This window comes from Pundamilia nyererei, unplaced genomic scaffold (assembly GCF_000239375.1).
Source record: "Pundamilia nyererei isolate P.nyererei 1_Seehausen unplaced genomic scaffold, PunNye1.0 scaffold00002, whole genome shotgun sequence".
Taxonomy (NCBI): domain Eukaryota; kingdom Metazoa; phylum Chordata; class Actinopteri; order Cichliformes; family Cichlidae; genus Pundamilia; species Pundamilia nyererei.
This window is the reverse complement of record NW_005187403.1, coordinates 1970773-1998621: the sequence shown is the minus strand read 5'-3', so window position 1 is coordinate 1998621 and position 27849 is coordinate 1970773. Positions and strand designations below refer to the sequence as shown.

Sequence of the window (27849 nt, the reverse complement as noted above, 5' to 3'; positions counted from 1 at the left end):
ACAAAGAGAAGCCATGAAACACATATAGAAGAAGAATTTTATTCAGCGGTAATACAATAAATATACAAAACTCAAACTACTGGTCATGCGATTGTAGGTGAAATCTTAAAATTGCACAAACATTTAGAGCAGATAGTCTACCATTTGTAAACTGCACAAAACATACACACATCCCTTCATATTTCATCTCAAAAACATTGATATATATTAATATATATAAAATTTAAGAGATGTGGATCAGCATTTTAATTTTCATTGTTTTTATACCACAATTCATGACTCTAAAGCACAGCTTGAAGCCACAGTCGGTCTACAGTACAACGCACAGTTCACATTGCATTGCAGCTTCATGTTTATATTAAAACTAACAGCAAAACCTGGAAGTGTAATTCAGCCCGATGCTTCTTAACTACTGTACTGGCCCAAATTAAGCCAGTGTGTAGGGAGAAAACAACTTAAAGAAATACAGAAAAGGCAAGAAGGAACCCACAGCCAGACTGTCCTGCACACACATTAAAATTTAAAGACCCAACTCCCTCCATCCACACCCACGCACACAAAATGCAAAATCAAGGAAAGTGCTTTGCAGTTTGAATAACACATAGAAAGACAGATTCAAAGACATTTTAGCAGGTGGAATTGTATTGTTAAATCTGATCACAAAAACGAGAGAGTAAAAGAACAGATGTGGTTGTAGTTTTGCTTGACTTCCAAAAAATTAAGAATACACAAGTGTCACAACACAACATCAACGTACTGGCCCCTTTTGTCAAATTTAAGTCACTTTTATTGTGATTACAACATACTGATACTGATTTACAAGACATACTTAAAACCAGAGGCCTGTCAAATTTTGTACAATCTTGTATAATATTTAACCTCGTCATGCAAGCGGAGAGCATCCTGAGTAAAGCTGAGGTAAATCTCCAGCACTGAAGGGAAGCTAGAGACGAATTACACTTTCCTTGCTGATAAATCGTGCAGCTGTGTGTATGGAGTAGTGGCTCTCTTTAGCAAAGGACACAAAACGGTAGGCTTCAGGTGAAAATCAAGCTGACTCAGCTAATGCAATAAAAAAGCAAGTTAAGAATCTAGACTACTGAGCAGGAAGGCCTGAGGGCACTGTTAGAAGTATCTGTACTGACTGCCAACGTCAGAGAAAGAACCCCAAGTCCAGATTTAAAATGCGACTTGCTGAGATATGCAGATCAATAGAAGCAGAAGATTTCAGTCAAATAAATACTTGACAATTACCTTTAAAGTGATACTCTAACATCAGACACTGCTTGTGGATTGTAGCTTTTGCAGAATGACAACTGTTGTCTGCTTAGATGGCAAAACAGTGCCATCAATCTGTGATCACAATCTACTTCTGTCCATCCCTGTACTAACGACGCAGACTATAAACGATGGCGTAGCCACTGTGATGTTGCCCACTGCTTTGTGAACTCTGAGTTTTGAAACTTGATTGTTAGCACTTCCACAGCGCCAAAGCTGGATTTGGAGCCAAAAGTGACCATATTTGGATGAAAGGGTGGAGTGGCTGATGTTAGCGAGCAAGTAAAGTTGTCGCGGCTCAACCCGTTTCTTGTTTAAAGCTACAAACACGTTAATCTAATGGCTACACTTGAAGATTTTACATTGGGAATCTATGGGGGCTGACTCGCCTTTGGAGTGTTTTTGGCACTTCAGTGTGTTTTGCCCCGGAAGTTGCCGTTTGCCTAAAATTGAAGGGTTAATTATTATTATTTTTATTTCTTGCTTCATTCTAATTGTAATATTTCATTAATGACAGAAATATCTTCCTTCTGTTATTCACCAGTCTCCACCGGTGAGTGTTGATACTTGGGTAGGTAAGATTTTAGATGAGATATCACTTTAAGCAATTTCAGGCTAAATACTTTTTACATACCCAATTCTAAGTTGAGCGAAGAGAGTAGAAAGCAAAGCAGCGGAGTGGAATGCACAGCATTCATCTTCAGCAGTATAAAGTTACTCCATTGGGGGTCAGCAGTGTTAGGCCATGCACTCATGAAAGAAGAAAGCACCGAAACAGATCAAATAATGCTGCTTTAACTGAAAGATAACTTCCTTTTGCCAGATAAATAAATAAATTCAGAAAGAGAAAGTGGTGATTAGGTTGATAAACACACAGAAAGCAAGCATCTGTTCATGGTGAGAAATGCCCAGGTAACTTCAAACAGTCGGTTCAGCTACATTAGAATCTGCCTGAAGACGAGCAGGCCTCGAGGACAGCAACAACATTTAAAAAAGGCACACAAACCTTCATTTAATTGGCCATACATCCACACAAACCCTGAAATCCACACACAGACAATAAAGTTGAGCACTCTAGTTAAAGGACTCCTAGAGTGCACGGTGTTGCAGGAGCAGGTAGACTGGGACAAGAGAGCCTGTTTGAAGGTTGAGAGGCTAAAGATTGTAGATGAGTGGATGTTCAGCTGTAGCACCCCCACAAAAACCCCTTCAGTAGTGTCAGAAAGATGGGGAGGGGGGCTGTAACTTGTTCAAACAAGGCAGTTATAAGTGGAAGCTGGATACAGAGGAGGGTCAGATGAGCGAGCTCTCTGCTTCAGACTTGCTCCTTGAAGGCTCCTTGTGCAGCCCTGGAAGCAGCATTAGCAGTGGCCGTTTGTACAGTTTTGTTAGACATGACGCCCGTGGCAAATTCCTGCTGTGCCTTCTCAAAACTGGCACCGGTGGTACGGTACATCCCATGGACCTGAGGGGAGAAGGAAAGGCGGAAAAGAGGGTAAAATTAGGGCCTGAAGAGTCTGTAACAGACATCACTCAGATATCTTATAGGCTGACTGTGCATTTACCTTTTTGAACATGATGAGAGACAGGACAGCCAGAGCGGTAAAGAGAGCAGCAACGAGGATCATTATAATGCCCACTGGGATGCTTTTATTCAGGCCAGTCAAAGCTGAGATCCACCCGCTAGGGATAAGAAAATCATTAACACACAACAACGACGTGACAACTAACCAGTCTCACTACCATCTCAATCCTCTGAGAGAACTACTTGTTTAAAATGCTGTAGTTTACTTGGGTGAAGTCACACACCAGGAGCACTCAAACTACAGAGGGTAAAGCAAAGACCCGGCCTCCACACTACCTAGACCTAAAGGATCTGCCACCATAGACACTTACAGTGGCACAACAGGGACCTAGACAGTGTTATCCATGTGGCATGTTGTAGCTGTTCACTGTAAATACTCACTAGACTAAATGTATATGCTACTATTTTTTTTAAATGGTTCTTAACTAATGCAGGATTTCCTCCTGCTTTCCTCCTAAAAGCAAAACAAAAACTGCAAGAAAAAAAAAAGAAAAAAAAGAAAAAAAAAAGACAACAAGAAGTTCAATATCTAATTAACACAAATATAGAAATATTTCAGGCTTGGTCTTAATCATCGCATTATCTGATCAGTTCATGAGATCTACGATATAGAGTACTGATACTTTTCTCAGTATAATACTAAGACCAAAATCTAGACTAAATGCAAAGCCAACCACCTCACTAAGTAACCCCAGATGTGTCTTTGTAACATCTGTCTTACCTAAAAATGTCATAAAAATACAATGCTATGGAAATTCATTTTAAGTCGTGTTATCTTACCTGGCTCCCCAGCCAGCGATGCCAATAGACTGGATGACATAGATGCCAATCTGACAGACGTAAATGAAGAAGAAAATAAAGAACCTGAACGAGCTGTCGATCCTGTAGAAAGATGGAGGATATGAAGAGCACAGTGGGCACAGGAGGGTCATCGTGATTGTTGTATTTGTGGACACAATTTTGGATCATGTTGTTTACCTGAATGCAGCATAAAGCGGTCTGTACCAACAGACAAAAGAACACGGCGTGAAAAGCAGAAGCCAGAGGATCGACAAGCCAAAGTCCACACCTCGGTTTCCATCCACAGCAAACCAGGAGAGGCAGGCGATCAGGTTTGCAAGCAGAGTCCCCGTGTGCACTGAAAGGTCAAGAGAGAGAGAAAAAATACAGTAAATATGTGGAGGGGGACTTCGGCTTAAGTGTGACAGCCCTGTTGTTTAAGTGTACATGCCAAAACATGGAAAATAAGCTGAAGGAGAAGTGTCCAATCAAGTCCTACCAAATCAAGCCTTGGATGGAAGAGGAGGAAACACTGAAACTTAATATTTAAACATGTAACACAGTGCAGGACTGGAAACAACACACGCACACACACGCGCACACAGTTAATAATTCATTACTATTTGCTCTCGAGGGCCTAACAGTGTCTGCAAAGTTAAAGGTATTACACATTCACTGAGTCAGTTTGACTGCAGGGATTTTACAGCACAGTGTGAAATATGACAATAGCCCGCTAGCTGACATAGCAGTGGTACCGAGACCCTTCACCTGAGCTTGAAAAAGATACAGCCGGTTGATTTAAAAATCAAAGTCTTTGTACTTATTAGTGAAAACGACTGAATTCTGTAAACCAGCCTTATAGCAAATCATATGATCAAGCTGCTTCATCAGGTTGCAAGACTGCGGCACGTGCATTTGTCATGTGGCTACTGAATTCTACTTGAAGTCTTGACTCCACCCCCCACATACACCAACAGACAGTATTTTTCACCATCAGGAGCTATGAGGTTTTGACTCGGGGAGTTGGTGGATTAAACTACTCAGGACTGCTTTAAATGAGTCATCTGGAACAGCAGATTATCAGCTCATTAACAATTTCATTATTTCAGCAGATGTGGTTCTACGTGTTTGCACGTATGAACGTAGTTTAGAATGCAGTTTGCTAAAAAAAGTTTGCTAGTATTAGCTGATAATTTAGCACAAATGTTTAATGCAAACAAGGCCACTTCATTGGCAAGTGCAGAATCAATGGGTGATCTCACAGTGTCTAAGTCCATCTTTTAGATACAGTCTGTGGGGAACCTGCATAAAACTATGTATGCAAGCAGGAATAAAAATGCAGATGCTATCTTTTTATCAGATACGTAAGTTTATAGTCATTTCGAGTCCTTTCTTTAGTTGTAAATGGATATACACACCCTCTCTTGTCATTTTGCACAAAAAAAAAAGAAAAAAAGAAAAAAGGAACTAAAGAGCATGAGTAATCTGAGCTGTAGTGGCCGTCCCTGTAAGTACAAGTAGGCCACAGGTGATGCACTACTTATAGCCTAGCTCTGAAATCCAGAGGATGAAAAACTCCAGACTTGGTACAAGACAGCAAATTTCTTCTGTCAATTTTAAGAAAAAGTTTACTTACACATCCAGAGGTAGTACATGATTTTGACTGTCTTCTGAAACTCTACGGGAATGTCTACAGTAATATCGTGGTAGAAACATGGAGCCACAGGAAACCTCTCTGGGAGAGGAGGCCAGTTGTTTTTCCTGCCTACAATAGCAGAAAAAAAAAAAAATCAAAGTCAAGCTTGTGAGTTACTTCAACATCTTTTTGAAAGTGTCGCTCAGGTTTTACGTGCTGCTCTTCTGTCAGATGACAGTTAGCAGTTACTGAGTGCAAATATTGATTCCCGGTTATTTTTTGTGTGCATGAGAATTAACATTTAAATTAACATGTAGTCATTGCTTGGCATATAATGAGCCATTCTGTGGATTTATAAGCGTCATCATTATCTGTAATGCTTTGCTATGACAGCACTGATCTGTGGCTGTGTTGTGATGACATACTAACCCCCAGATACGTTGATTGACTGCATCTCTCGCTCCCGGCGGTCCAGCTCTGCAGCCTTATTTTCCAGCTCTTCCTGTCTCCTTAGCAGCTCAGCAGCTGCCTGCGACTGCTCCTGCAAACACACACAAACAAATGTCAACACATTGGAAATAGTACACAAACTTTTTGGCCAATTACTTTCCCCCTCCCTGCTCACTAGAAATGCTCCATTTCTACTTTTGGAATAAATCCAATTCTCTGCAGAGACAGCACCAGCAGGAGAACAGACATCATAACAACACATTCCCCAGAGTCTGCTTCACAAACGAGATGCTCAATCTCAAGTTATTTCCTCCACCAACCACGATTTCCCTCTGACTCTGTGTCTACTTCTGCTACAAAGGCCAATCACAGATAGAGGCGGTCTCCCGCAGAGCCACTTTTCTGTCCACAAACTCAGTGTGAAATCAGCCGTGGTGTTAATACATTTTCTCTCAGTCTCTGCTGGTGTTGCTGGACTAAAACAATAGATGCACCACAGTCTGCTTGCTCATGGTGACACGTAACGCTCTCACCTCAGTTCCAATAGCTTTGGTAACTCAATCAGCATTTCTTTGTGTAAAAATAAGAATGCCTTTGTATAATCTGAAAAGAAAGTGGCAGAAACTACAGCAGCAGCTGTAAGCATAGCCAAAAGGTCTACTGAAATGACTGCTGTTATTTGGCTGTATACCATCAACACATATACCTGTGGTTGAGCTTGTGAGTAGGCTGGGGGCTCCTCTGTGGGTTTCATGATGGCTGGCTGAGTGCTGACAGCAGGGCCTGTAGTCTTGGGGGCCGTACTTGCAGGTGTCTATAAAGTACACATGGTTAGAGCAAAACTACATGATTCCTATAACTGCTAATGATGTGACCTCACAGTTAATCAGAGGTTTGTATTGCAATACTCAAAACACAACTAAATCTCATATTTTATTAGAGCATTAATAAAGATGCACAGCAAAAAAATAAAAAAAAACAAATGAAAGCAACAAACGGTGAAGAGCACATGTATGAAAAAAAGTACAATACAAATTTGTGAAATTGATGAGGTTGTACTGTAGAGAGAGAGAAGCCTGTGTAAGCTCTTAAGAGAAACAAAAATGTTTGAGCCAAGCTAAGCAGTGATACAATATCCATGCTCAAAGATCTAGTGCCCAACCTTTTGCAGCCCTATAACAACATCTTTTCAAGGCCATTTCTTCACAAAGCTTCAAAAAGCTAAACTGACCACAATACTTCAGTCTCTTGGCTTCCAAACTTTTTATTGAAACAGTCTTCTTACAGCCCTTTGTCACTGATAAAGTTGCTTCTCAGATGGATTCAGTCAAATAACATTTAGATGGCTGAAAATGATTACACTGATGCAGTCACATATCTTGCGACTGCTGAAAGCGATCTTGAATTCCAAGGTGGGAACCACTGCTCAATGTTAGGATTTAGTCTTATGTAACTGCATGTGTGTATGTGCTAAGATATGTGCAGTTGGAAGGCACAAAACAACAGTGGCTCCTCCTGTAGGCAGTGAAGCTATCGAAGAATGGCTGAGCCTGTTGGGCTGCACGGGTAAAGGCTTAATAATCGGGGTCTTGCCAATGGACCCTAACCCAAGATCTGAAGGATTCCTAGTATTCCTCTCCTGGGGAGGATAACAGAGGTCCCAACTTTCTTACCCATCGCCATCTTTTGAATACTTTGCTACTGGAGACCCTACCAGGGGCAAGTCAAAACTCCAGCTCAAGAAGGTGGCAATTCTTAGAGTGGAAGCTTTCAGGACACATGTCTTGGTGGCTTTAGGAGCTGAGCATGTGAACCATGTGATCACTTTATGTTCTAGCAGTTGCCTATATATACAGACTGGGCAGCGACTCATAACAAGACGACAGCTACAGACAAGAGAAAGAAACAGAGACAGACTGAGATTAGTGATTTGGAAGAGGCTCAGAGTCGAACAATACTGGGATGGATATTTCTCAGCATTTAGATAAGGTGTTCTGGCCATGTCTAGCTGAAACAACAGGGCAGTGACATCAGCAACAAAGAGAGGTCCGGTTTGCCTGGTCTGTACCCACGACCAATAACATAGCTAAGTGCATAGAATACATGTCTGAACTATACAAAACTGTAATTGTATATTCCATTATTAGCTTGGGATCCATTAATATGATGAAATATTTTATTTAAAAAACAAAAAAAACAAAAACTAAAGCATAAACTGAGACTGAATAATCATCAGCTGATCTTCTCTGACTGAAGAGTGTGGCATTTTACAGATAAATCACAACTCTTTGTTGTCACACTTGTCTGCCTTGGTGGACAGATGTGGGATTTATTAGTCTTTTATTCTGCTGAATATAATTTTAAAGGAATGTGATTTTCACATGATGTATTACAAAGCTGGAAAAATAAGTAAAACTTTAGGCTCAAATACCTACTGAGTAATTCTGGTGGACCTACCTGATCTTTAACCTCACTGCTACTAAATGCAAATATCCAAGTACTCACCGATTTGCCATCTGCAAAGGGATTGTACTCCTCTAACCCTGGAGGAGACGTCTGTCTCACTTGTGTCACTGATGGATCCTAAAAAAAAAAAAAAGGAAGAAAAAAGGATTCAAAGGGAATGTTTTACATGAGATAAATGTAATTGAGTAATACTATAAAGCAATACATTTTGTTTGATCTGTCTTGTCTTTGTGTTTCAACCAGGGATAGCAGTAGAAATCCCTACAGAGTAAAACCCTCCATTATTCTGCTTAGATCCAGGCCAAAGCTCTCTGTATTCAAAATGCAACAGGCCTATAATTCAATACTGGCAAAGACAAGATGATTCCAATAATTTTCACGAGAACGTCGTTATAAATAGCCAAGACCACGAGTTTCTTGAGCTGCTCTGGCAGCCAAAGACCGAAATAAAAAGACATACTTTGGTTATGCTTTGTGCTCCTAAACTGCTAAAGCACTCCATGCTTCTTTTAACTACAGTCCTAATTTACCAGACTGACATATCAAAACTACTTTCAAAATAAAGCAAGCCACTACTTTATATTCTACCTCCATTTGCATGCAAAACTCCTTTTTCCTGTCGGTGTCAGCTAAGCTACACTGTCATACATCTCTTTTGATAATAAGCTCACCATCAGCTGCCGTCAGTCACGCACGAATTTCAAATTGTTGCTCAAGATTAACATCTAATCCGTATAGTCCGAAGTGCTGTCCTTATCCCGTCTCAGTGCAGTCCTCTCCGTCTCTCTGACTCTTAAATTTCTACGAAATTTCTACTGCGACACACACACACACACACACACACACACACACACACACACACACACTAAATATTTCAGGGCCTGTCGTGTTTAAAATTTAACGCTGCACTAGTGCGTGGCTGGACAAACACATACTGCAGATTCACCGAAGTCTTCATTTTGAAACCTCCAGCTCTGGAGTTCCTGCTCCAGAACCTTTAAAAAACAAACAAACAAACAAACAAAAAAAAAATAACAACCCCCCCACCCCCACCCAAAAAACACAAGGAGAATCAGCAAACGTGTGTTCACCATGATCTTGATTAAAGTGCAGGATTCAAAAAAGGTGCACAGTTCAACCACCTGACGACACCATATCTAAGACTTCAACTCTCTGTGGTTTCTACTCATTTCACATTTGATTAAGCTACAAACCTTACAAAGTGAGCTCTTAGCTGCCTTACAACGTTTTTTTTATTCGCTAACATAGAGCCTAATGTCTGAGCCCACATCCAGAGAAATAGGCCAAAACAGCCTCAACAATCTGATGCATGACTGCGAGTGATGAAGCTTAGTAGGAAAGGAGCCAACGAGTACCCTGGAACCACATGTCACCATATGATTTCATGAACTATTGAACATAGCTCAGAGAAGGGAAAAAGCTCCCATTATCCTGAGGCAAGGCAGCCAGAGCCAACGCATGACAGAGAAGTGGGAGGACAGCAGGGCTTCAGCACTCGTGTTAGTATGTTAATGAACCCAATTAATTATTCACTCTCCTTGCGTCTGTGTGGTCAGCCTGTACCATCTTCCCATCAACGCTGGGTTCTTTTAAGTCTGTGCAATGAATCAAACCAACTAAAATAGATTTTTTTTTAATGTGGTATTCTCTGACAAAAACAAACAAAAAACACACATGCTTTCCTTGTACTGTGTAGAACCAAGCAGGCACAGATGTATCACAATTAACAAATACAGTGGGGCAAAAAAGTATTTAGTCAGTCACTGATTGTGCAAGTTCCCCCACCTAAAATGATGACAGAGGTCAGTAATTTGCACCAGAGGTACACTTCAACTGTGAGAGACAGAATGTGAAAAAAAAAAAAATCCATGAATCCACATGGTAGGAATTGTAAAGAATTTATTCGTAAATCAGGGTGGAAAATAAGTATTTGGTCAATAACAAAAACACAACTCAATACTTTGTAACATAACCTTTGTTGGCAATAACAGAGGTCAAACGTTTACTATAGGTCTTTACCAGGTTTGCACACACAGTAGCTGGTATTTTGGCCCATTCCTCCATGCAGATCTTCTCGAGAGCAGTGATGTTTTGGGGCTGTCGCCGAGCAACACGGACTTTCAACTCCCGCCACAGATTTTCTATGGGGTTGAGGTCTGGAGACTGGCTAGGCCACTCCAGGACTTTCAAATGCTTCTTACGGAGCCACTCCTTTGTTGCCCGGGCGGTGTGTTTTGGATCATGGTCATGTTGGAAGACCCAGCCTCGTTTCATCTTCAAAGTTCTCACTGATGGAAGGAGGTTTTGGCTCAAAATCTCACGATACATGGCCCCATTCATTCTGTCCTTAACACGGATCAGTCGTCCTGTCCCCTTGGCAGAAAAACAGCCCCATAGCATGATGTTTCCACCCCCATGCTTCACAGTAGGTATGGTGTGCTTGGGATGCAACTCAGTATTCTTCGTCCTCCAAACACGACAAGTTGAGTTTATACCAAAAAGTTCTACTTTGGTTTCATCTGACCACATGACATTCTCCCAATCCTCTGCTGTATCATCCATGTGCTCTCTGGCAAACTTCAGACGGGCCTGGACATGCACTGGCTTCAGCAGCGGAACACGTCTGGCACTGCGGGATTTGATTCCCTGCCGTTGTAGTGTGTTACTGATGGTGACCGTTGTTACTTTGGTCCCAGCTCTCTGCAGGTCATTCACCAGGTCCCCCCGTGTGGTTCTGGGATCTTTGCTCACCGTTCTCATGATCATTTTGAGCCCACGAGATGAGATCTTGCGTGGAGCCCCAGATCGAGGGAGATTATCAGTGGTCTTGTATGTCTTCCATTTTCTGATGATTGCTCCCACAGTTGATTTTTTCACACCAAGCTGCTTGCCTATTGTAGATTCACTCTTCCCAGTCTGGTGCAGGTCTACAATACTTTTCCTGGTGTCCTTCGAAAGCTCTTTGGTCTTGGCCATGGCGGAGTTTGGAGTCTGACTGTTTGAGGCTGTGGACAGGTGTCTTCTATACAGATGATGAGTTCAAACAGGTGCCATTCATACAGGTAACGAGTGGGGGACAGAAAAGCTTCTTACAGAAGACGTTACAGGTCTGTGAGAGCCAGAGATTTTCCTTGTTTGAGGTGACCAAATACTTATTTTCCACCCTGATTTACGAATAAATTCTTTACAAATCCTACCATGTGAATTCATGGATTTTTTTTTCACATTCTGTCTCTCACAGTTGAAGTGTACCTCTGGTGCAAATTACTGACCTCTGTCATCATTTTAAGTGGGGGAACTTGCACAATCGGTGGCTGACTAAATACTTTTTTGCCCCACTGTACATTGTCTGAGGTTAAAGAACCACAGGTCTAATTCTGGATTAGTCTGATTCTGACTCAGAAATTAGATCTGTTATTTATGACAAAAGGCTGATCTATTTAGTTCAGCTGTATACTGCTCTGTTTTATACTGCTAAATATCAGCAGTAGTGTGCTGTGGCTACTGAGAGGAAGTTAACAGCAAACTACCAACAAATGAGATGACCGGTATAAAAAAACTTGTGGCTTTGGCTTCTCTTTTTGTTGTTATAACACTTGCAGGGAAGTATTTACTGCATTTACAGTAGAACAAGGTGTTGTCATCTATCAATTACTGCTATTTTACTTCCTGCTTCTTACCAGCAACATAACACGTGTTGTGTGTGGATGTGCACAATATTGACTTTTAGCCTGAGCTTAAATTAAGCTTACTGTAAATAAATTACAGGATTACTACAAATACGTGGGTTCAACCACTAGTTTAACATCAAACAGATAACACCATTATGTGCATTTTGTAAATTATCCTCATTTAAAGAGCATAATTTATAATGTTCTTTGAATGAGCAATGATATTTGAGGGCTTCTAGTTTCCAAATATGAAGTTTTGCTCATGTTATTTGTTGTGTATGACAAAAAAAGTTGATTTTAAGCTTTTGATGGACATAACAAGCACACTGAAGATATTACTGCTGATTTCAAGAAACTCAAAATGACGTCCAGATGAACAGAATCAACTTTTGGAGATCTAAATGACAGTCCATTTATTTATCTTTTAAGCATTTCATAGAAAATACTAAAAACAGCATTAAATGTTTAGATTCCCAATCAACTGCTAAAGACATAAACCCAGTTTGGCTGGTTGATGTTAAACAAACAAACAAACAAACAAACAAACAAACAAACAAACAAACAAACAAACACTTCTTTAGCTTATTCTTGGCATGCTCCAATCAAACAATCAATGTTAAAACAATCAATGTGGTCTTAATGAAACTGAGGGAAGCACCTCGTGATTATTTTAATTATTAAATAGTCTTATGTTTTTGGTCCATTAATGTTAGAAATTTCAGAAAATAGCAAAACTTGATTGTTTTGATGAGTACACCTGATATGAGCGAAGGAGGATAGGCCTGGAAATACCAAGGAGCACATGATCACATGAATGCTTTCATTATGACACAACACTGTGTGAGCGTAAACACAAGACGTCTTCAGTCAGACGCCTAAATAAAGACAACAGCACAATAAAGGCAAGGGAAAGGATGTTTGTCTCTGTTTTTACGTTCCTACACAGCATTACATGATCAGGTGATCAGTTTTTAACATTATCGTCTCCAGGTTGGCAAGTTAAGTCAATCACTCTAACGTAATGTCAAACATAAAAGAAACAATACGCAACATCTGAGCATAAGTTGTTTAACTAGGTCGTAAATGTGAGGAAATATGTCGAGCAGGTGGGAATTTAAAGGGATGGGGGATAATTATAACAGAACCCAGCGACCCAACCTGCTTCAGTTTGAATCAGAGCCAACACCTCGAAGCATAGCCTCATATCTTTTAATGTTATGTCACTTCTGCCAGTCAGAGTGCGGCAACATTAAGTGACAGTTCAACTGAAACCGAACAGCAGGAGGACGGGAGGGTTTTGGCAGCAGCTAATTTAAAGTCGCCTTATCAGAGCAGGTTTATTCAAACCAACCCCATGCCAGTCTTTCCTAGCCACGCAGTCTTAATGTAAAATGATACGGCAGCTAAAGTTAAAGTGGCTAATGTAGGCTGTTAAGGTTACCTGAAACGGGTTGCTGAAGTCCGGGTCCGCGAAAGGGTTGCTGTCGAAATCTGACATTGTCCAAATAGGACGACTTATTCCGCTAAATGTGTCTTAAGGCTAATATTTATAGCCAAAGTCGGCGCAGACAGTTACAAAAGACCAACTGTTTCGAACAAATTGTAATAGAAAAGACAAGGGCTGAAGTCAAACGTCAGACTGTCCAGGTGGGGGATTGGCCACCAGCAGCGGAACACACGTGACATAACGAGACGTCAGGCGGAAGTAGGGAAACGTCAAAAAAAAAATCCAAAAAGTAATTTTTAAAAAAAATAATGTTTTATTTAGAAATAATTTAACGCTTTACTCACACTCATTTTTACATTTTGTCATAGAATTGTGACATTTTATCTCCGATTAAATGTCAGGTCGTACATCGACTTATCTACGTAAAATGAAAGAATTAAAAATATCCCAAAGTTATTTTAAAAAATAATATTATTACTTGGAAAATATTTGATTAATTTTTTTATACCCGCACTCATTTAGACTTTTTGTCATACTTTATTACACTTAAAGTGTAAAAATAAAGTATGACAACAATAGCACAAACTTCAGGAAAACTCACTTTTCTTGAAAATATCCTGGTCTTGACAAAAATGTTGCTGTTTTGACCTTGTGGACTTTATCGTGATACTTTGGCTATTCAACATTGTGGCAACATCTATTTTTTGGCCGAGTCTCTTCTAGTTGCCATAGATCTATGAGCTCTCTGCCTCTGAATCCCTGTCATGTGACGCTCACTTGTCCAACTCACACTTCCGCTACTGCGTGTAAAAAGTTGGGTGATACATTAAAGAAGTTTTTGCAGGAACTTTAGCGTCAACATTAAGTTAACATTATCACCAACTTTATGAACATTTCATAGCTCGTAAGAAAAGGCGAGTAAGTTTTCTTTGTCGGCCGTTTGCCTTAAAGCTCAGCATGTCGACAGGAGTCTCATACAACGACCAAGGAGGAGCGGAGGCTGCGGTGGAAGCGGGTCAAGAAAGCACCCCGACCTCCTCGAGCACCGGAGCTGCCTTCGGACTGTTCAGCGCCGACTTTAAAAAGTAAGCTAGCTCAGCGTGTGTTCCGTTTCTCGTCACGGTGGTTGTTTTTGGCACAGTTGGGTTGTTTTTGTTGAACTCCATATGGCTAACTTCCAGTTTCGTAGTCTTGAAAAGAGGCCAGTAGCATCCACAGGCAGGGCAATGGTGGCAAATGACAGCCCCCTGTCTCTTCTGCAGTAAGCAAAGTTGAGCGAAAAAATGGCAAGACGTGGCTTGGACGTGTTTGTGATTGTGATCACTGAGTTTTCCTTTTTCTGGTTGGTTTTTCCAGTTGCTTTGCACCTTTCTGTGTGCTCAGGGTGTACTTGTATTGCCTGTTTTTTGCTGTTGTTTTTTTTTCCCATCTCGTGGTTGTTTTTCATATTGTAGTGTACACTTTTTGTCACGTTTTGTCATTTTTGCGATCTTTTTTTTTTTTTTACTATCTCCACCTGATTACTTTGTATTTTACTGTGATTATGAATTTTGGTGGCTCTTTTGTGTATTCATCTCTGTCCGCTTTGTGATTGTTTGGGTTAGTTAGTTCAGTAAGGCTCCAGTCATTGCAATCACTGCACAGGGAGAGCTTGATAAAATATCAACTGCAGTGGCTTCATCACAGAATCTTCGGATACCGGTATTTATTGTGAAACAGCAGAAAGTGCTTGCATGTTTTTAAGCGTATGCTACACACTTCACTGTTAAAAGGGACGCAATCCTCCCCACTGTCGCAAAGTGGGTGGTTATAGTGGAACACCTGATCGTTGGAGTTCTCTTCCAAATCTTTCAAAAGTTTTTACCAGTTTAAAGCACTTTAAGATGAGAGCTGCTGTGAATTTGCTGGCTATAAATGAACAAGCGCTGGGACACACGTGTAGTCCTGTTCCTGCAGGTGGATTGCGCTGACCCTATTACACAGTGGTCAAAAGGCTTAAGTGTTTTAACTCTGGGAGTTAAAGAAAATGTCGAAAACTCCATTTTTTTATGCTCATTAAAGCTGCTGTTATCCAGCTCTAAGCAAGTAAAGGAATCCTTGGAAAGATAAGTTTGTTGTATTTCTTGTCTGTACTTTATTCACCTCTTTCTGTCTCAACCTTTATAAAACTGTAGTGTATGAGAATATTTTTGATCTACAATTCAGTTTAGTGCTGTATTAGCTTTTTTATTTTTATTTTAAACCAATGTTTTCCAAATGTCATACTGGGCCTATTGACTTGTCAACAAGTAAGATGGTGTTTTACTTATATCGTTGATCTTTGTTGCATCAGTTTTGTGCTGCATAACGCTTAGTTTATACTTCTGCTGTAAATCTATCTAGAGCCTATGATGTAGCCCACATAAGTGCCCCATACATTTGCAAGCATTTATACCTGTGCTGAAAGTAAATGATCAAATATGGAATGATGATAAAATGAAAAGTTTCAAAATGTATTTTTTATCATGAGAATTTCTTTGTTTTGCACAATAACTAGCAAAACATAATATACCACCAAAAAAAGGAAATAAATACTGGACCCAGAATTTGACAGTCAGTACATTTCTTTCTAAGACCAGCAAATGGAGAAATGCTAATAAGTTGCCTTCATAAGCTTGTGTTGCTCATGTATTTTAAGTTCCATGTCTGCATTCTACCACTAGAGGGCAGCCAATAACCAGTTTAATCATCTTTTGACTTTGGAAATTTCTTGCAAATTCTGTGACTATGCATCTCAGTTGTTCTAGTGTAACAGTCTGTGTTTGAAGGTACATACGCAGGGTACCAGATTCTCTGGTCTAGACTTGACTGCAGTACTTAAAATCTGAGGAGCTCTAACTTTATTTAGACTTATGCATTAAGCCTATGTCCCTGCGATGTAACCGGAAACCCCTCTTAACCATACACTGCATCTACTGTGCTTTAGTAAATTTCCTACTAAAGCATAATTCAGGCCTCAGTCTGTTAGTAAGTTTTATACATTCATAAAAGTTTTGGGTCACAGTTCAGCTTCTGATTTGATTTTAAGCGTTTCCTGCAGGAACTGTCCTCATGTATCCTTTTGCTTTTCATCACTGTAGATCTTGGTTTTCTGAAATGTTTCTTATTAAGTTGAAATAAACCTTAACACTGTCTCACATGATCATCTACCCAGTTGGGGGAGGTTTGGTCATGTGTTTGGCCACCTCAGGGCCAAGCTGAGGGACCAGAAGAATATGAAAGGGCTTGAATGATCCTTCTGTTTATGTCTGTCAGACACAATTCACAATGACCAAGTCTGTGAATCCAAAATGCATTTTGTGCTAGTGCCATTATCTGTGTCTCATATTAGTGCTGCACGCAAGGCTTGTCAACTTCACCATGTCCGTGCTTGGAGAATACATTGCATATTTGTTCATTAATGTTTTAATAGCTGAGGATATATTTAGAGTCAGTTCTTTTAAAATTAGATCAAATTTGGAAGTTTAGTTAAAATTGCTGAATGTGTGTTGCACGTGATGAGAGATGCAACTTTGCTCTAATATGTTCTAGTGTTTAAAGGGCGCTTGTTTCTGTTTGAGAGCTCTGTGCTAGGGTTCAACAAATCATAGAAACATAAGGCTAATTTATTATCTGAGACCAAAGAGATGTCTCACTGTGGCCGAGCAGTTTGGTTGTATCGACTTATTGTATTTCTCTGTGTTGGAAGCAGTCACAAAAAAATAAAAGGAGCGATGGATTTAAATGGAATTATACTATTTTCACTTCCCTAATCTTGGGAAGTGCTGGAAGATTGAATTTTGTATTTGAGGCTGGTTGTGCATGTTAAATGGTTATTTGGTATTTCCAGACTACTGGCATTAGTCAGGAGTCATGCAAATTTAGCCTTGCTACTCTTTGGGTTTTTTTGTTTTGTTTTTTTTGTATTGCTGCTGCCAGTTTATCCCTGAATCAGCTGATAATTCCCACTTGCAAATTTATTTATTTATTTTTTTTACAGTTCTTCTTTTATTACTGCTGACGACAGATTAAATGTGCTTTACAGGTTTGAAAATTTCACCGGAAGAGCTCCTGTTCTTACGAAGTTATGATGGCTCAAAAATGCTGGAAATGCTGCAAAATTTGGCACCCATTTAGTAACCACCTTTTTTTTTTTTTTTTTTTTAAGATCTGGCACTTCAGACTCTTTTCCATGTTAGTTTAAATTGATGATGATTGAGTGCCAAGAAATATTTTCACCATGAAAATATTTTATTTTCTAATTTTGTACAAGTTATTTTCTATACACATCATAAGGTCTGTGTTCAGATTTCTGCAAAAAGGAGAGACTACATAATAAAATGTGTTTGCGTTCACATATTACAACACAGCATTAAATGAGATGGATACACATGTGGCCTGTTTGTGATAAATATTCATTAGGAGACTGCCATGGGTGTATTATATTCTAATCAATCTCAGCAGTGATGGGGAAAAAAGATTTGAAAAGCTAATAATCAGCCACACGTGATGCAGCTCTTCTTCTTTCTTTTTTAACCTATTTGAGTTGTTTAGGTTTTCAGTGTAAACAGAAAAAAATTGGATGCTATGTTTTTGGGGGTTTTTTTTGTTTTGTTTTTTTAAAAAGGAAAGAAAATTGGATATTTCTGTCGCTACCAAACACAGATTTGTTCCGCTCATGTGCAAATATGTACTATTGCACTTAGTGCTCACTGAAGCCTGGATTACACTCTGTTGTGGACACATACAGCTGGTGACCCGACAGCCAAGTAGTGATTGCCGTTTTATACTTTTCATGTTCACGGGTCCACTTGGGTCCCTGTGTTGTGAATTTCGTCCACAGAGAATTTATATTACAATGCACCAAGCAAGCATGTGCCCAGGCGGCAGATTACAAAGAACTATAACGGGAATAACTTTTTGGCCGTTAGGTCTCCTGCTGTCTGTGTTCTGCAACAGAGTATATTTAAATGGTTACTATAGATGGTGCAAAGGATCAATTTAGATTAAAGTGTAGCAAGCACACACTTTAATTGTGCATTCTTTTTGTGACCATCGTGTGGTCGTGATACCTGTGTTTGCAAAAAGATGTCTGGTCCCATAAAAGTGTAGGAAGGTTGACTTTGTAAACATTTGTCGATGGGCTCAGTTACTCATTGTAGTTTCTACTAAATTCAGCAGTAAGTTGACTGTGAAAATTATCCACATTATGCTCACTGGCTAACAACCTGTCAATCAGAAGTCCCCAGCCAATGAGAGCGTGATTTCAGTCAGATTCATCCATGGCTTGTTTCAAAACACAGAAGATGGCAACAGTGAAAATGCTCACCTTGAGACTTTAGAACAGGACTTCAACATGGTAGCTATGTCCTTGTCCTTTTTACTTTCTATCGTGTTACTCAAGAAAATCTTTTGGAAGAGGGAGCTTTGGATATACCTGCCAAAATAATCCTCTGTCATATTGCGTGTGATGAATGTGATACTGTGTAGAGCAAAAACGTTTCCCAATTACGAAACATTTCAAAGTCGAGTCATTACTCAGTCAGGCCCTCATGTTACTCATCTACTCCGGAATAAAGTCCACATTTCTCTCTCTTCAAAACCCTTTTGTACCATTCACATCTTCAGGAGTATTTCCTGACATTCAGCTCGGTGCTGTTATCTTTGATGTCGGCCTGTCCTGTTGGCATTGTCAGTAAAACTTGGCAGACGCATGTGCTCTAAGTGGTGCCAATTTAAAGTGATTATTGTGCAGTGGTGGTGATGAAAAGTAGCTCAGTGTTTACCCACCAGAGATAAGGCCCTCCTTTTTCCTCTAGAGGGAAGTGACCATAGTCACACAGAGGCAGAGTCACATACACAACCAGGAGCCAGGTGAGATAGCTTTCCATATGAAAGTCAGCATTTTTCAGAATAGAGGAGTAACAGTTTAATATAGTAATGGCTAATTAGCCAAGTAAGCGGTCATTACCCTCAGGCATAAGGATGACTTGCCATTAGTGAGCTGACGGGGCATCTTGTGACTTTTTTTTCCCCCTTTGCCCAACAGAAGAGGAAGGGAGTACCAGTGAATGACAGTGACAAAGCAGTGGAGCCTGTGCTGTTTTTCCACAGTTCCTAGCTTTGACAGTTATGAACTGGACAAGAAGACAGCTGTAAATAAAGCCAAGAGAACTTGGGAGTACACCCTGAAGGAAAGTAATTACCACAGCTCTCTTCGGTCCGTGGAAATTCAGTCAGCCGTGGTTTTGTGGACTCTGTTCTTTAGACAGCTAACACACACGCACAGACACCACTGAATGGACTGCAGCGGTATGGACGCTGGTTTCTCTTCTTTGCGCTCGGAGGCAGCAGGAGCCATGAGGACAGTGTTGGTGTCTGCTGAGAACTTACAGCTCACTCTGAAGCCTGAGCTCAGTCAGGAAGAACAGTCACTCACACACACCAACAGTAGCCCTAAGGACTCACACAAAGCCGGGTACTGTAGTAAGACAACAGGTTATTGTTTTCTTGTAACATCTGACAGCTAAATATATGCGTTTTCCTTTAAATAACACTGAAATCTTTAGATGTAACTAATACAGGTAACAAATTTTTAAAATGATGCCTATTTGTGGATGGAAACTGAATTTTCAGATTACAATAACAAATTATTCCTTTAGAATTAAGATTATCATATGAAAAAAAAGTATGAACAACAGTCATTGACTTGAGTGCAGTCTTTTTAACTTGGCAATGTTTAAAGTGGATTTAAATAAAATACTGAAAACCTATAATGAATTAAAAGTAAAGCTGTTTTCACTCCTGAATGCTAAAAAATGTCACAGGATCAGGTCTAGTTGTGACCAAAGTTGTAGAAGCGTAGATGCTGTTTTCTTTCCCGTCACCTCTGAACTAGGCCGATGGCTTCCCCTCCCTGTGCTTGGTTCTGTCAGAGGTTTCTTTCTGTTAAAAGGGAGTTCTTTCTTCCCAAAGTTGCACATTCTCACCTTTGGAAAGACTGCTAGGCGTTGGTGAGTTTGATGCCTGGGTGTTACACAGGCGAGTTCAGCATCTCATGGACTTTGTACAAGGGAGCAGTTAAAGACAGTTTAAAGTTTGATCTAAATGTTTGGACAAGTTCACATATCATGGTAGCAGATCTGACATGTCAGTGTTTTTAACGAAATGCTTGTTAACAGCGTAAATTGACAGTTTTTATACCATTTAACAGTGTCACCATTTGTCTATTACAGTAAGATATAAAGTAAAATCAAGGTTGTTGGGAATTTCATTAGTTACGTTTGCTTCTCAGTGGTGTAAACTGACTGAAGTGATACTGAAGTCATACCAAACAATATCAGATATTACAGATTCACATGCAGTGGAGCTTTTTTCAAATTTAGTTCAATCATTTTGAGGCTCTATATAAAATATTGTTAAGGTTTCAAAGATTTAGTTGCTGTCCTACAAAAACTATTTTTTTGTTTACAGATTAAGAAACTAAAGTTTGACCTTTTGAGCTTTAGGATATAAAATATAATTGCTCATTTTATCCTATGAGACATCTCATATGGAAAAGAAATAGCAAAAACTTACAAAAGACTTGCATAAGATGTTGCCCACTTCATATAGTGAATCATATAAGGCTTATATGATTTACTTATGAAAGTGGCCATTTTCTCATTACTTTCATATATTGTTTTAGTAAGTATCCAAAACATACAAGTTTCATTTATATCATTTTTCAAGGGATCTTATATCTGTTTTCACTCTTGTATGCTTTTCATACAAGTTTCACACAAGACAGATACAAACTTTATAAGATTTATATATATCTTTTCCATATGGGATTTGTGTGAAATAATTAGCATGTAAATTCCTGAGTTCGAGATAAAGTCTTGACCCTTGACCTTAGACCACCAAATTGTAATAGGTTTTTGCCTAAATTCAATTTGGAGGTTTGTGTTTTTCAAATTCACTTAATGTTTTTAAGACATAGCTTCCTCACAATGGGCAAGCTCATAAACACAATGCATCTGTGTCAGTGATAAATAATGTCATGCATCTGGATTGCAGCTCAAGCGCCATGTTGTTGAGTCACTACTGCTAAATATTGGCAGATTTGATCTTGTCATTAATTTGATCATTTTGGATAAGCACCAGGTTATTATATACCTAAAATAAAACAGAACATATCTGCACTCCTTATTTTTGTCTGCAGCTTGCTTTCCATCCTGCACAGCATCTCTGTGGAACAAGCATCCTGTTGTGTGGGTTGTTTTTGAGCAACATTGCCTGTTTGAATTAGTCAAGGAATTAATGTGGTGATCATGTGATTGCTGAGTAGCATCATTGTTATGATGCTGTTGTGTTGTTGTTTAGGACACCATTGTTGCTGCATTGTGAGCAGACACCTCATCCATTTACATACCCATGTATGGCTCTTGTATTTGTGCCCATGTTATGTACAAGCACGAGTTATCTTCAAATCTAAAAACTCATAACCCGAAACCCCAGGGGTGTTCCTCCTCTAGCTCAGTAGGTAGAGCAGCTCATCTATTAATTGGAGGGTTGGTGGTTCAATCCCTGGCTGCTCAAAGTGCTTGTCTGCTCTCTAAATAGTGAATCTGTAAAGCACTTTGAGTGCTCAGGTAGAGTAGAAAAGTGCTATATAAGAACCAGTCCATTTACCATTTACGATCTTAACCCGAGGCTGTAACCTTCCAGTCTGCGTCGATCCAACATGTAGTTACGTTTTTTCTAGAGGTGCACAAACTGTTAGGCGGATGGTTACTGCTTAAGTTGCAACCTAGATTTCCTGCTGAATCATAAGTCGGACATAAGTAAAGCAACTAACCACTGACTACAATAACAGCCAGGATGTCTTCTGTCCTCAGGAATGAAGACCTTAAAGAGATGTTGGAGAGCAACAAGGAGTCGCTCAAACTGGAGGCCATGAAGAGAATTGTCGGGGTGAGTGCATCACAGGAATCCACTAAAGCGTTTCTTTTAAGTAACTGAGCTGTTTTGTGCTGGTAATAAATTTTTTTTTCTTGTTTCTTTCGTCTTCTTTTTTTTCTCCAGCTCATTGCCAAGGGCAAAAGTGCCTCTGAGTTGTTTCCTGCTGTGGTGAAGAATGTTGCGAGTAAAAATATTGAGGTATGACACGATTGAGAAATAACGCGCAGTACTTCATTTATTTTAGTGCAGTTCACTGTTATGATTCATTTCATTCTCACGCAACGCAGCACGTGGCTTCCCAAAGCATGACGCCCAAAGGGGGAACTTACAGAACAATAGTTAGATCCACTGAGAATCTTTTTCTTGCTTTAGACGCATGCATGTGCTTGAACATTTAAAGTTAGTGTTTCTACAGAAAGCAAAGCAAAGAAACAGGAAATGGTCGCAGCAGATTGAGATAATATTGTTAAATAGACTCTGTGTAAGAAAACAGTCTGTGTTATGGAAATAAATACCTAATACATCTCTTCAGTTGTAAGAAAATGCACCTCTTTGTTAGGTGTATTACATTTCAAGCAAGTTCACAAAGTTGCACTGACTTCTGTGTCTTAGACCACAACGTATGATAAAACAGCAGCATTATTATGCAGAGCTAATTAAAATTAGATTATTTCTCAGCCCTACTTTGAGCCATAAATTGGTACAGCAGTAGCAACAGCATAAATATTCTGTAAAGCTGCTGTGAGCTTGCGGCAACATGCCACTGAATCCTGCGAGCCTTGGAAAAACTCAACCACCGCCTATTCCAGTGAATGACCGAACATTAAGCAGCAGCAGCTCAAGAGGCGCTCCCATGCCCAGAGCCTGTGAATATTGATTAGCAGCAGCAGAATAATCAGGTAGCATGAGAGGCAGCATGTAAGCCGGGGCGGTGGGGTGTGGAGGGGGGTCCAGCCAGGCCAGGCGCTGTGTGCGAGGCATGCAGCCGAACCAGCTCGTGGCAGGGGTATGGGAGCAGGTGGGTGGATGTAATTGAGGGAAGAGAGCTCCGAGTCACATCTTCTCTCTCCTGCCTCATACACACCAGCTGCTAAGGTAGTGTGAGGTCTTGGTCTGTGCTTTCTCTCTCTTCTCAGTTTCTGCTCAGCTACAGTATGTCGTGCTAAAAATGGCCTCTTATTTCGCTCCCGCCGTCATCCCTTCTACTTCGTATCATCTCGAGCTGCCCACGAGCCCCAACAATTAGAGCGTGAGCGTAACTGCACAAGAACATGCAGTTTATTGATAGCGTTTCGTGGTTTAATGTTGGTGCTCTTTGTTTTATTTACTGAATTTTACACTGAAATTCAGGGACAAAATAAAATAACACGAGATGGAGCAAGTTTCACCTGTACTGCACGTAATTGCCTATTTAGCAGTTCAAAACGAAGTCCGTTGCATGCTCTGTGGTCACACAAACCCGATCCTTGAGGGCAGATGGGTTTTGTCTCCTTTTTTTATAGTGAGTAATGCCATTACTTCCAGCAGTAATGGCCTCAATGATGATTGAGAACTGTGCTGTGAAACCACAGGTCAATACTCGTTGCATTAGAAAGCATGGTGCTGATTACTAGCTAAAGCGCTTGGTGATTTGTACCTAAAATGTAACCTTAGACCTGACCTCCAGCTTAAATCAGGTTATAAATTAAAAATAGTTCCTTAGGTAAATCATTTTTCATAACCCTTTCCTCCCAGTTTCATGGTCTCCAACCCAACAGGCTCATAGGAAGAAAATTAGCTCCGTCTATTCTCTCTCGGAATAGCTGATGTGAATCAGCAGGCAAAGCACCTTTGACCTCTAGTTAAACCTGTCAGAATCCAGAACAAATATTATCTCAGGCTTTCCGGTGAGCAAAGAATAGGTGAGGGAGCCAAAGCACAAGACTCGGGAGGGAAATATAAACACATAATACAGCTCCTCTGTCTGAAACTGTTCTCTATTGAGAGTGCAGGTTTTGAAATTAAAACAGGAAAGCTTTCCACCTCCATCGACCCGCCCCCAACCGGCAACCCCCAGTCTTTTAAAATAATAAACTCAAATTTTTCCCTTAGAAAAATCAATGTAAAGGAAGCCGATTTTTGTATTGTGTTATATTTTGTACTCTTCTTGTCTGTAAAAAAACAAAACGGTGTGTCCTCACACAAACCTGCTTAAATTTTCCAACACAGCTGGTTTGCTTGATTAGTTTCATGTCTGCTGCAGTGGTTTTTCTTTTATAGCCGTTTTGTTTTATTGCTGTTTTTGATGTCATTGTTCTTCGCAGCTCAAGAAGCTTGTGTACGTGTACCTGGTGAGGTATGCAGAGAAGCAGCAGGACTTGGCATTGCTGTCTATTAGCACATTCCAGCGGGCCCTTAAGGTAACATTCAGTCTCTCTGGATGCGGATAGATGAATGTGTTGATGATCAGAGGATGATAAATGTCTCACTTCTCCCTGCTTTTCTCTTGGTGCTGGGAGGCACTGTTTTTGTTGTGGCACACTGTCTCGCTGACAATTTGTTTCTGTGCCAGGACCCAAACCAGTTCATCCGGGCTAGTGCTCTGAGGGTTTTGTCCAGTATCCGCGTCCCCATTATTGTCCCCATTATGATGCTGGCCATCAAGGAGGCTGCAGCTGACCTGTCCCCATATGTGAGGAAGACTTCAGCACATGCGATCCAAAAGCTGTACAGGTAAAGACATCAATGGATAAAGTCGCTGCACTTGTAAGTTTTACTGGCTCGTCTTACTGCCTCAACAGTGAACTGAGCAGTTAATGCAGTGAAGGTTGGGCAATGTTGGCATAAGGGGCTTTGCCCCGCTTTTATCGCTCTCTTATCTTAGTAGTAGGTGCATGTTTGATGATCAGTGATGGTTCTTTAGAAAACCTGGCACAGTTTTGCTATTTATCTGCACTGCTTCTATCAGATTCTTGAAATTCCTTCATGCTCTATATACCGTAGACCTCTTATGCTTTTCCATATGTTCTGTTCTATATTGTAGAGACTTGGCAAAAGGCTTTGTGAGTTTATTCCAGTGTACACATAGAAGACAGAAACCGCCCTTACAAAGTGATAAGTTTGGGGTAATAAGTTTACTGTGAGCTGTAGAAGTCCATACATTTGGAATAAGCTTCAACACATTTTTAAAATGCCTGTCTTCAAACAAAAAACACCTCTAAAATAATTGTTGCTACTTGATTTTGAAACCTGTATGGCATGGATCTGTCAAAGCTTTGCTCTACGTGAGGCTTATCCTATCATTTTCATGTGCCACTGTCTAGATGTATTGGATTTTTAAAAATGTTTTTATTTTATGATTTCCTATGGCAATCTTAGGATATTTAGTGATTCTTTTTGGTATGATAATGTACATTTGGAATTGTGTATATATATGCTGTTTGTTACCTGATTTTATGCAACTCATAAGCTTTGGGGAAGCCTGTTTCACAAAGAACGATCATATGTTCAGTTTGGAATTTGTATTTTGATTGATTTTTTTTAAATAAAATGAATGAAAACTGAATATAGGGTTACATACTACTACTCATATTAAACATGGCATGCGACCTGTTTGTGTGAGCACAGCAACTTGTGAAGAGCTGCCAATCACAGGTAAGCGGTTTTAGGAGGTAGGGTTGCCTTAAAGGGGAGGGGCTAAAACGGCTTGTTTCAGACAGAGGATAAACTGAGGGGATGTATCAAGCTCTGGATTAGTAGTAGTTTCGGGCTACTGGATTTAATTGGTTATGAAAATGTTTCGTGCTGATCTAACTGGTCTCTGTTAATCAAAAGCAGCTACTCTCCTGTCTGCTAACATACCAGCAGTGTAACCTAGGGTGTTTTACAGGTTAAAAATATGGTCAATGATGATGTTTTACAGTAGTCTAAAGTGAAGCAGTGACGGATTGATGCAGGGAGTGGCTTTGGGTAAACACGCACAGACATCTTTGTATTCTGAACGCACAGCAGGGACATGATTTAATTTGTTAGTCTGTATGTGAATAATTGCCATTCTTTAGTTGACAATTAGTTTCCAACCTCTTTGTCTTTTGTCCTCAGCCTGGACCCAGATCAGAAGGAGCAGCTGATCGAAGTGATCGAGAAACTATTGAAAGACAAAAGCACGGTAAGCAGACACAGAGTACCATAGTGGTTCACAGTACACCTCCCATGTTTGACAACGAAGACCACTGGAGGGCGCCCCAGTCAAGTGATTCTTCTCTTAGCTCTCCATCCCACAGCTCATTCGGCAATGCCACGGTTTGTTAACACCCACTTAAACCCACACATCTTCAGATGCTCCTTGTTAAGTGTCCATTTGGAAGGAATTTTCGCACTGATGCTAGTGTCAGCTTAATTTTCTCAAAGGCCAGCTTCTTCTTTTTTTCAAATTTTCTCCCAAAATGGACCGTAAATGACTTGGATTCTCAAATTCTGCAATTTGTCCAATCACAGACACAATGCAGAAGGCGCATTAGAAGTCAGCAGGCAGCGCATTAATTTGACGAGGTCACAGTGAATACTAAGGGTGCTGAAATGCCAATTTCAAATATGTAGACACTGGCTGGAGGATGCAGTGCGTTGTGTTTGCATGTGCAAATCATGCACAGTTTGTTATAATTATGTATTCATAGAGTATGCCTACCATTATATAAACAAAGCAAACCGGCTTAGGCCAAACGGGAATGGGGGGTGGGGGTGGAAGCCCAGTACCAGATGCATAGCATATTTAGCCCCAGACGCTAACGAAGACAGATGACTTCTCCCTGTTGGAGCCCACATTGTGAGGCAGGGGACAGAGAGAGAGGGCACTATCATCACACAGACGCACAAGCACATCAGTCGGTGATGAATGGTGAAAAACCTAAATGCAGTGGATGCTGAATAGCTTTCAAGTGAGGCGATGCATTCGACGATGCCATGTAGAATTTACAAGTCCCACAATAATGTCCAGAGCTGAATCGGTGCCATCAGAGGTTCTTGTTATATTATATGTAATGGAAAGGATTACTCCTGCTACTACATTCAAGTGTTAGTGTACTAGCTGGATGGCTGTTTTGTGCTGCCTTCAAAAACTTTCTAGGATCCTTGTAAGTGTGAAATAAAAACCCTGATGATGACATCAGTTGTTATGTATCAGCTAGATTGATTGCGATTGTGAATATTTGTTATGTAGGTTCTGTTATGAACTCAGCGGTCGTACTTACTTTGGGGTGGCAAAGTATTTTTTAATCCTTGTCTCATATTAAGAAAATATCTCACATTATGACTGCCTTAAGTTTACAAAGGCGAATATCTCACCAAATACGTGTGGTCCAAACAAACAAATGTGCCGATCTATGATCTTCATCTCTGCTGAAATCTAATGAAATGAAAACAAGACTGCAGTTTAAATAAAAGGGAACAGTTTTAACAGGTATGTTAACAGGTGAACACTATTTTCATATAGTTTTGCCAAAAATTAACTGTATATGTCCAAATTTCAAATTACAGACAGCATTAGCTCTCAGCATTAGAAATCTGGACTATTTTG

At 40.1% G+C, this 27849-nt stretch overlaps 2 protein-coding genes across 5 annotated transcripts in view; one reads left to right on the top strand and one right to left on the bottom strand.

Annotated features, from left to right (window-relative positions):
• Positions 1–25: 25 nt before the first annotated feature.
• On the bottom strand, positions 26–13575 carry LOC102211899 (secretory carrier-associated membrane protein 1). 2 transcript variants are annotated; one of them, XM_005720107.1, is made up of 9 exons: positions 13329–13575; positions 8235–8312; positions 6436–6543; positions 5709–5820; positions 5280–5408; positions 3842–4001; positions 3644–3745; positions 2844–2961; positions 26–2743 (listed from the first exon to the last, which is right to left on the bottom strand). In XM_005720107.1, exons 1-9 carry the CDS (start codon positions 13383–13385, stop codon positions 2594–2596), a joined length of 1014 nt encoding a protein of 337 aa, XP_005720164.1. In that variant the 5' UTR covers positions 13386–13575; the 3' UTR covers positions 26–2593. The 2 variants fall into 2 exon arrangements, with proteins under 2 accessions (XP_005720164.1, XP_005720166.1); XM_005720109.1 differs by lacking the exon at positions 13329–13575 and adding an exon at positions 8867–8988.
• The window catches only part of ap3b1a (adaptor related protein complex 3 subunit beta 1a), a 56905-nt gene continuing 42200 nt past the window's right edge, over positions 13145–27849 (top strand). The window contains exons 1-7 of one of the 3 annotated variants that reach the window (XM_013909632.1): positions 13145–13222; positions 14286–14419; positions 22232–22307; positions 22419–22493; positions 24599–24694; positions 24847–25007; positions 26376–26442. In XM_013909632.1, coding sequence (XP_013765086.1) covers positions 14292–14419; positions 22232–22307; positions 22419–22493; positions 24599–24694; positions 24847–25007; positions 26376–26442 — 603 coding nt within the window. In that variant the 5' untranslated portion in view covers positions 13145–13222; positions 14286–14291. Of the gene's footprint in view, positions 13223–14100; positions 14420–19464; positions 19831–22231; positions 22308–22418; positions 22494–24598; positions 24695–24846; positions 25008–26375; positions 26443–27849 lie in introns of those variants that run through there. The other 2 variants (XM_013909626.1, XM_005720110.2) reach the window with 2 other exon arrangements.

What these genes read in the sequence shown, in the direction of transcription:
- LOC102211899 (XM_005720107.1), bottom strand. Translation starts at nt 13,385, where the DNA reads ATGTCAGATTTCGACAGCAACCCTTTCGCGGACCCGGACTTCAGCAAC. An exon ending in ACTCACAAGCTCAACCACAG is followed by an intron (nt 5,821 to 6,435) that starts GTATATGTGTTG and finishes GTGTGTTTGCAG; the next exon opens with GAGCAGTCGCAGGCAGCTGC. An exon ending in CATGTACTACCTCTGGATGT is followed by an intron (nt 4,002 to 5,279) that starts GTAAGTAAACTT and finishes TTGACCTTTCAG; the next exon opens with TGCACACGGGGACTCTGCTT.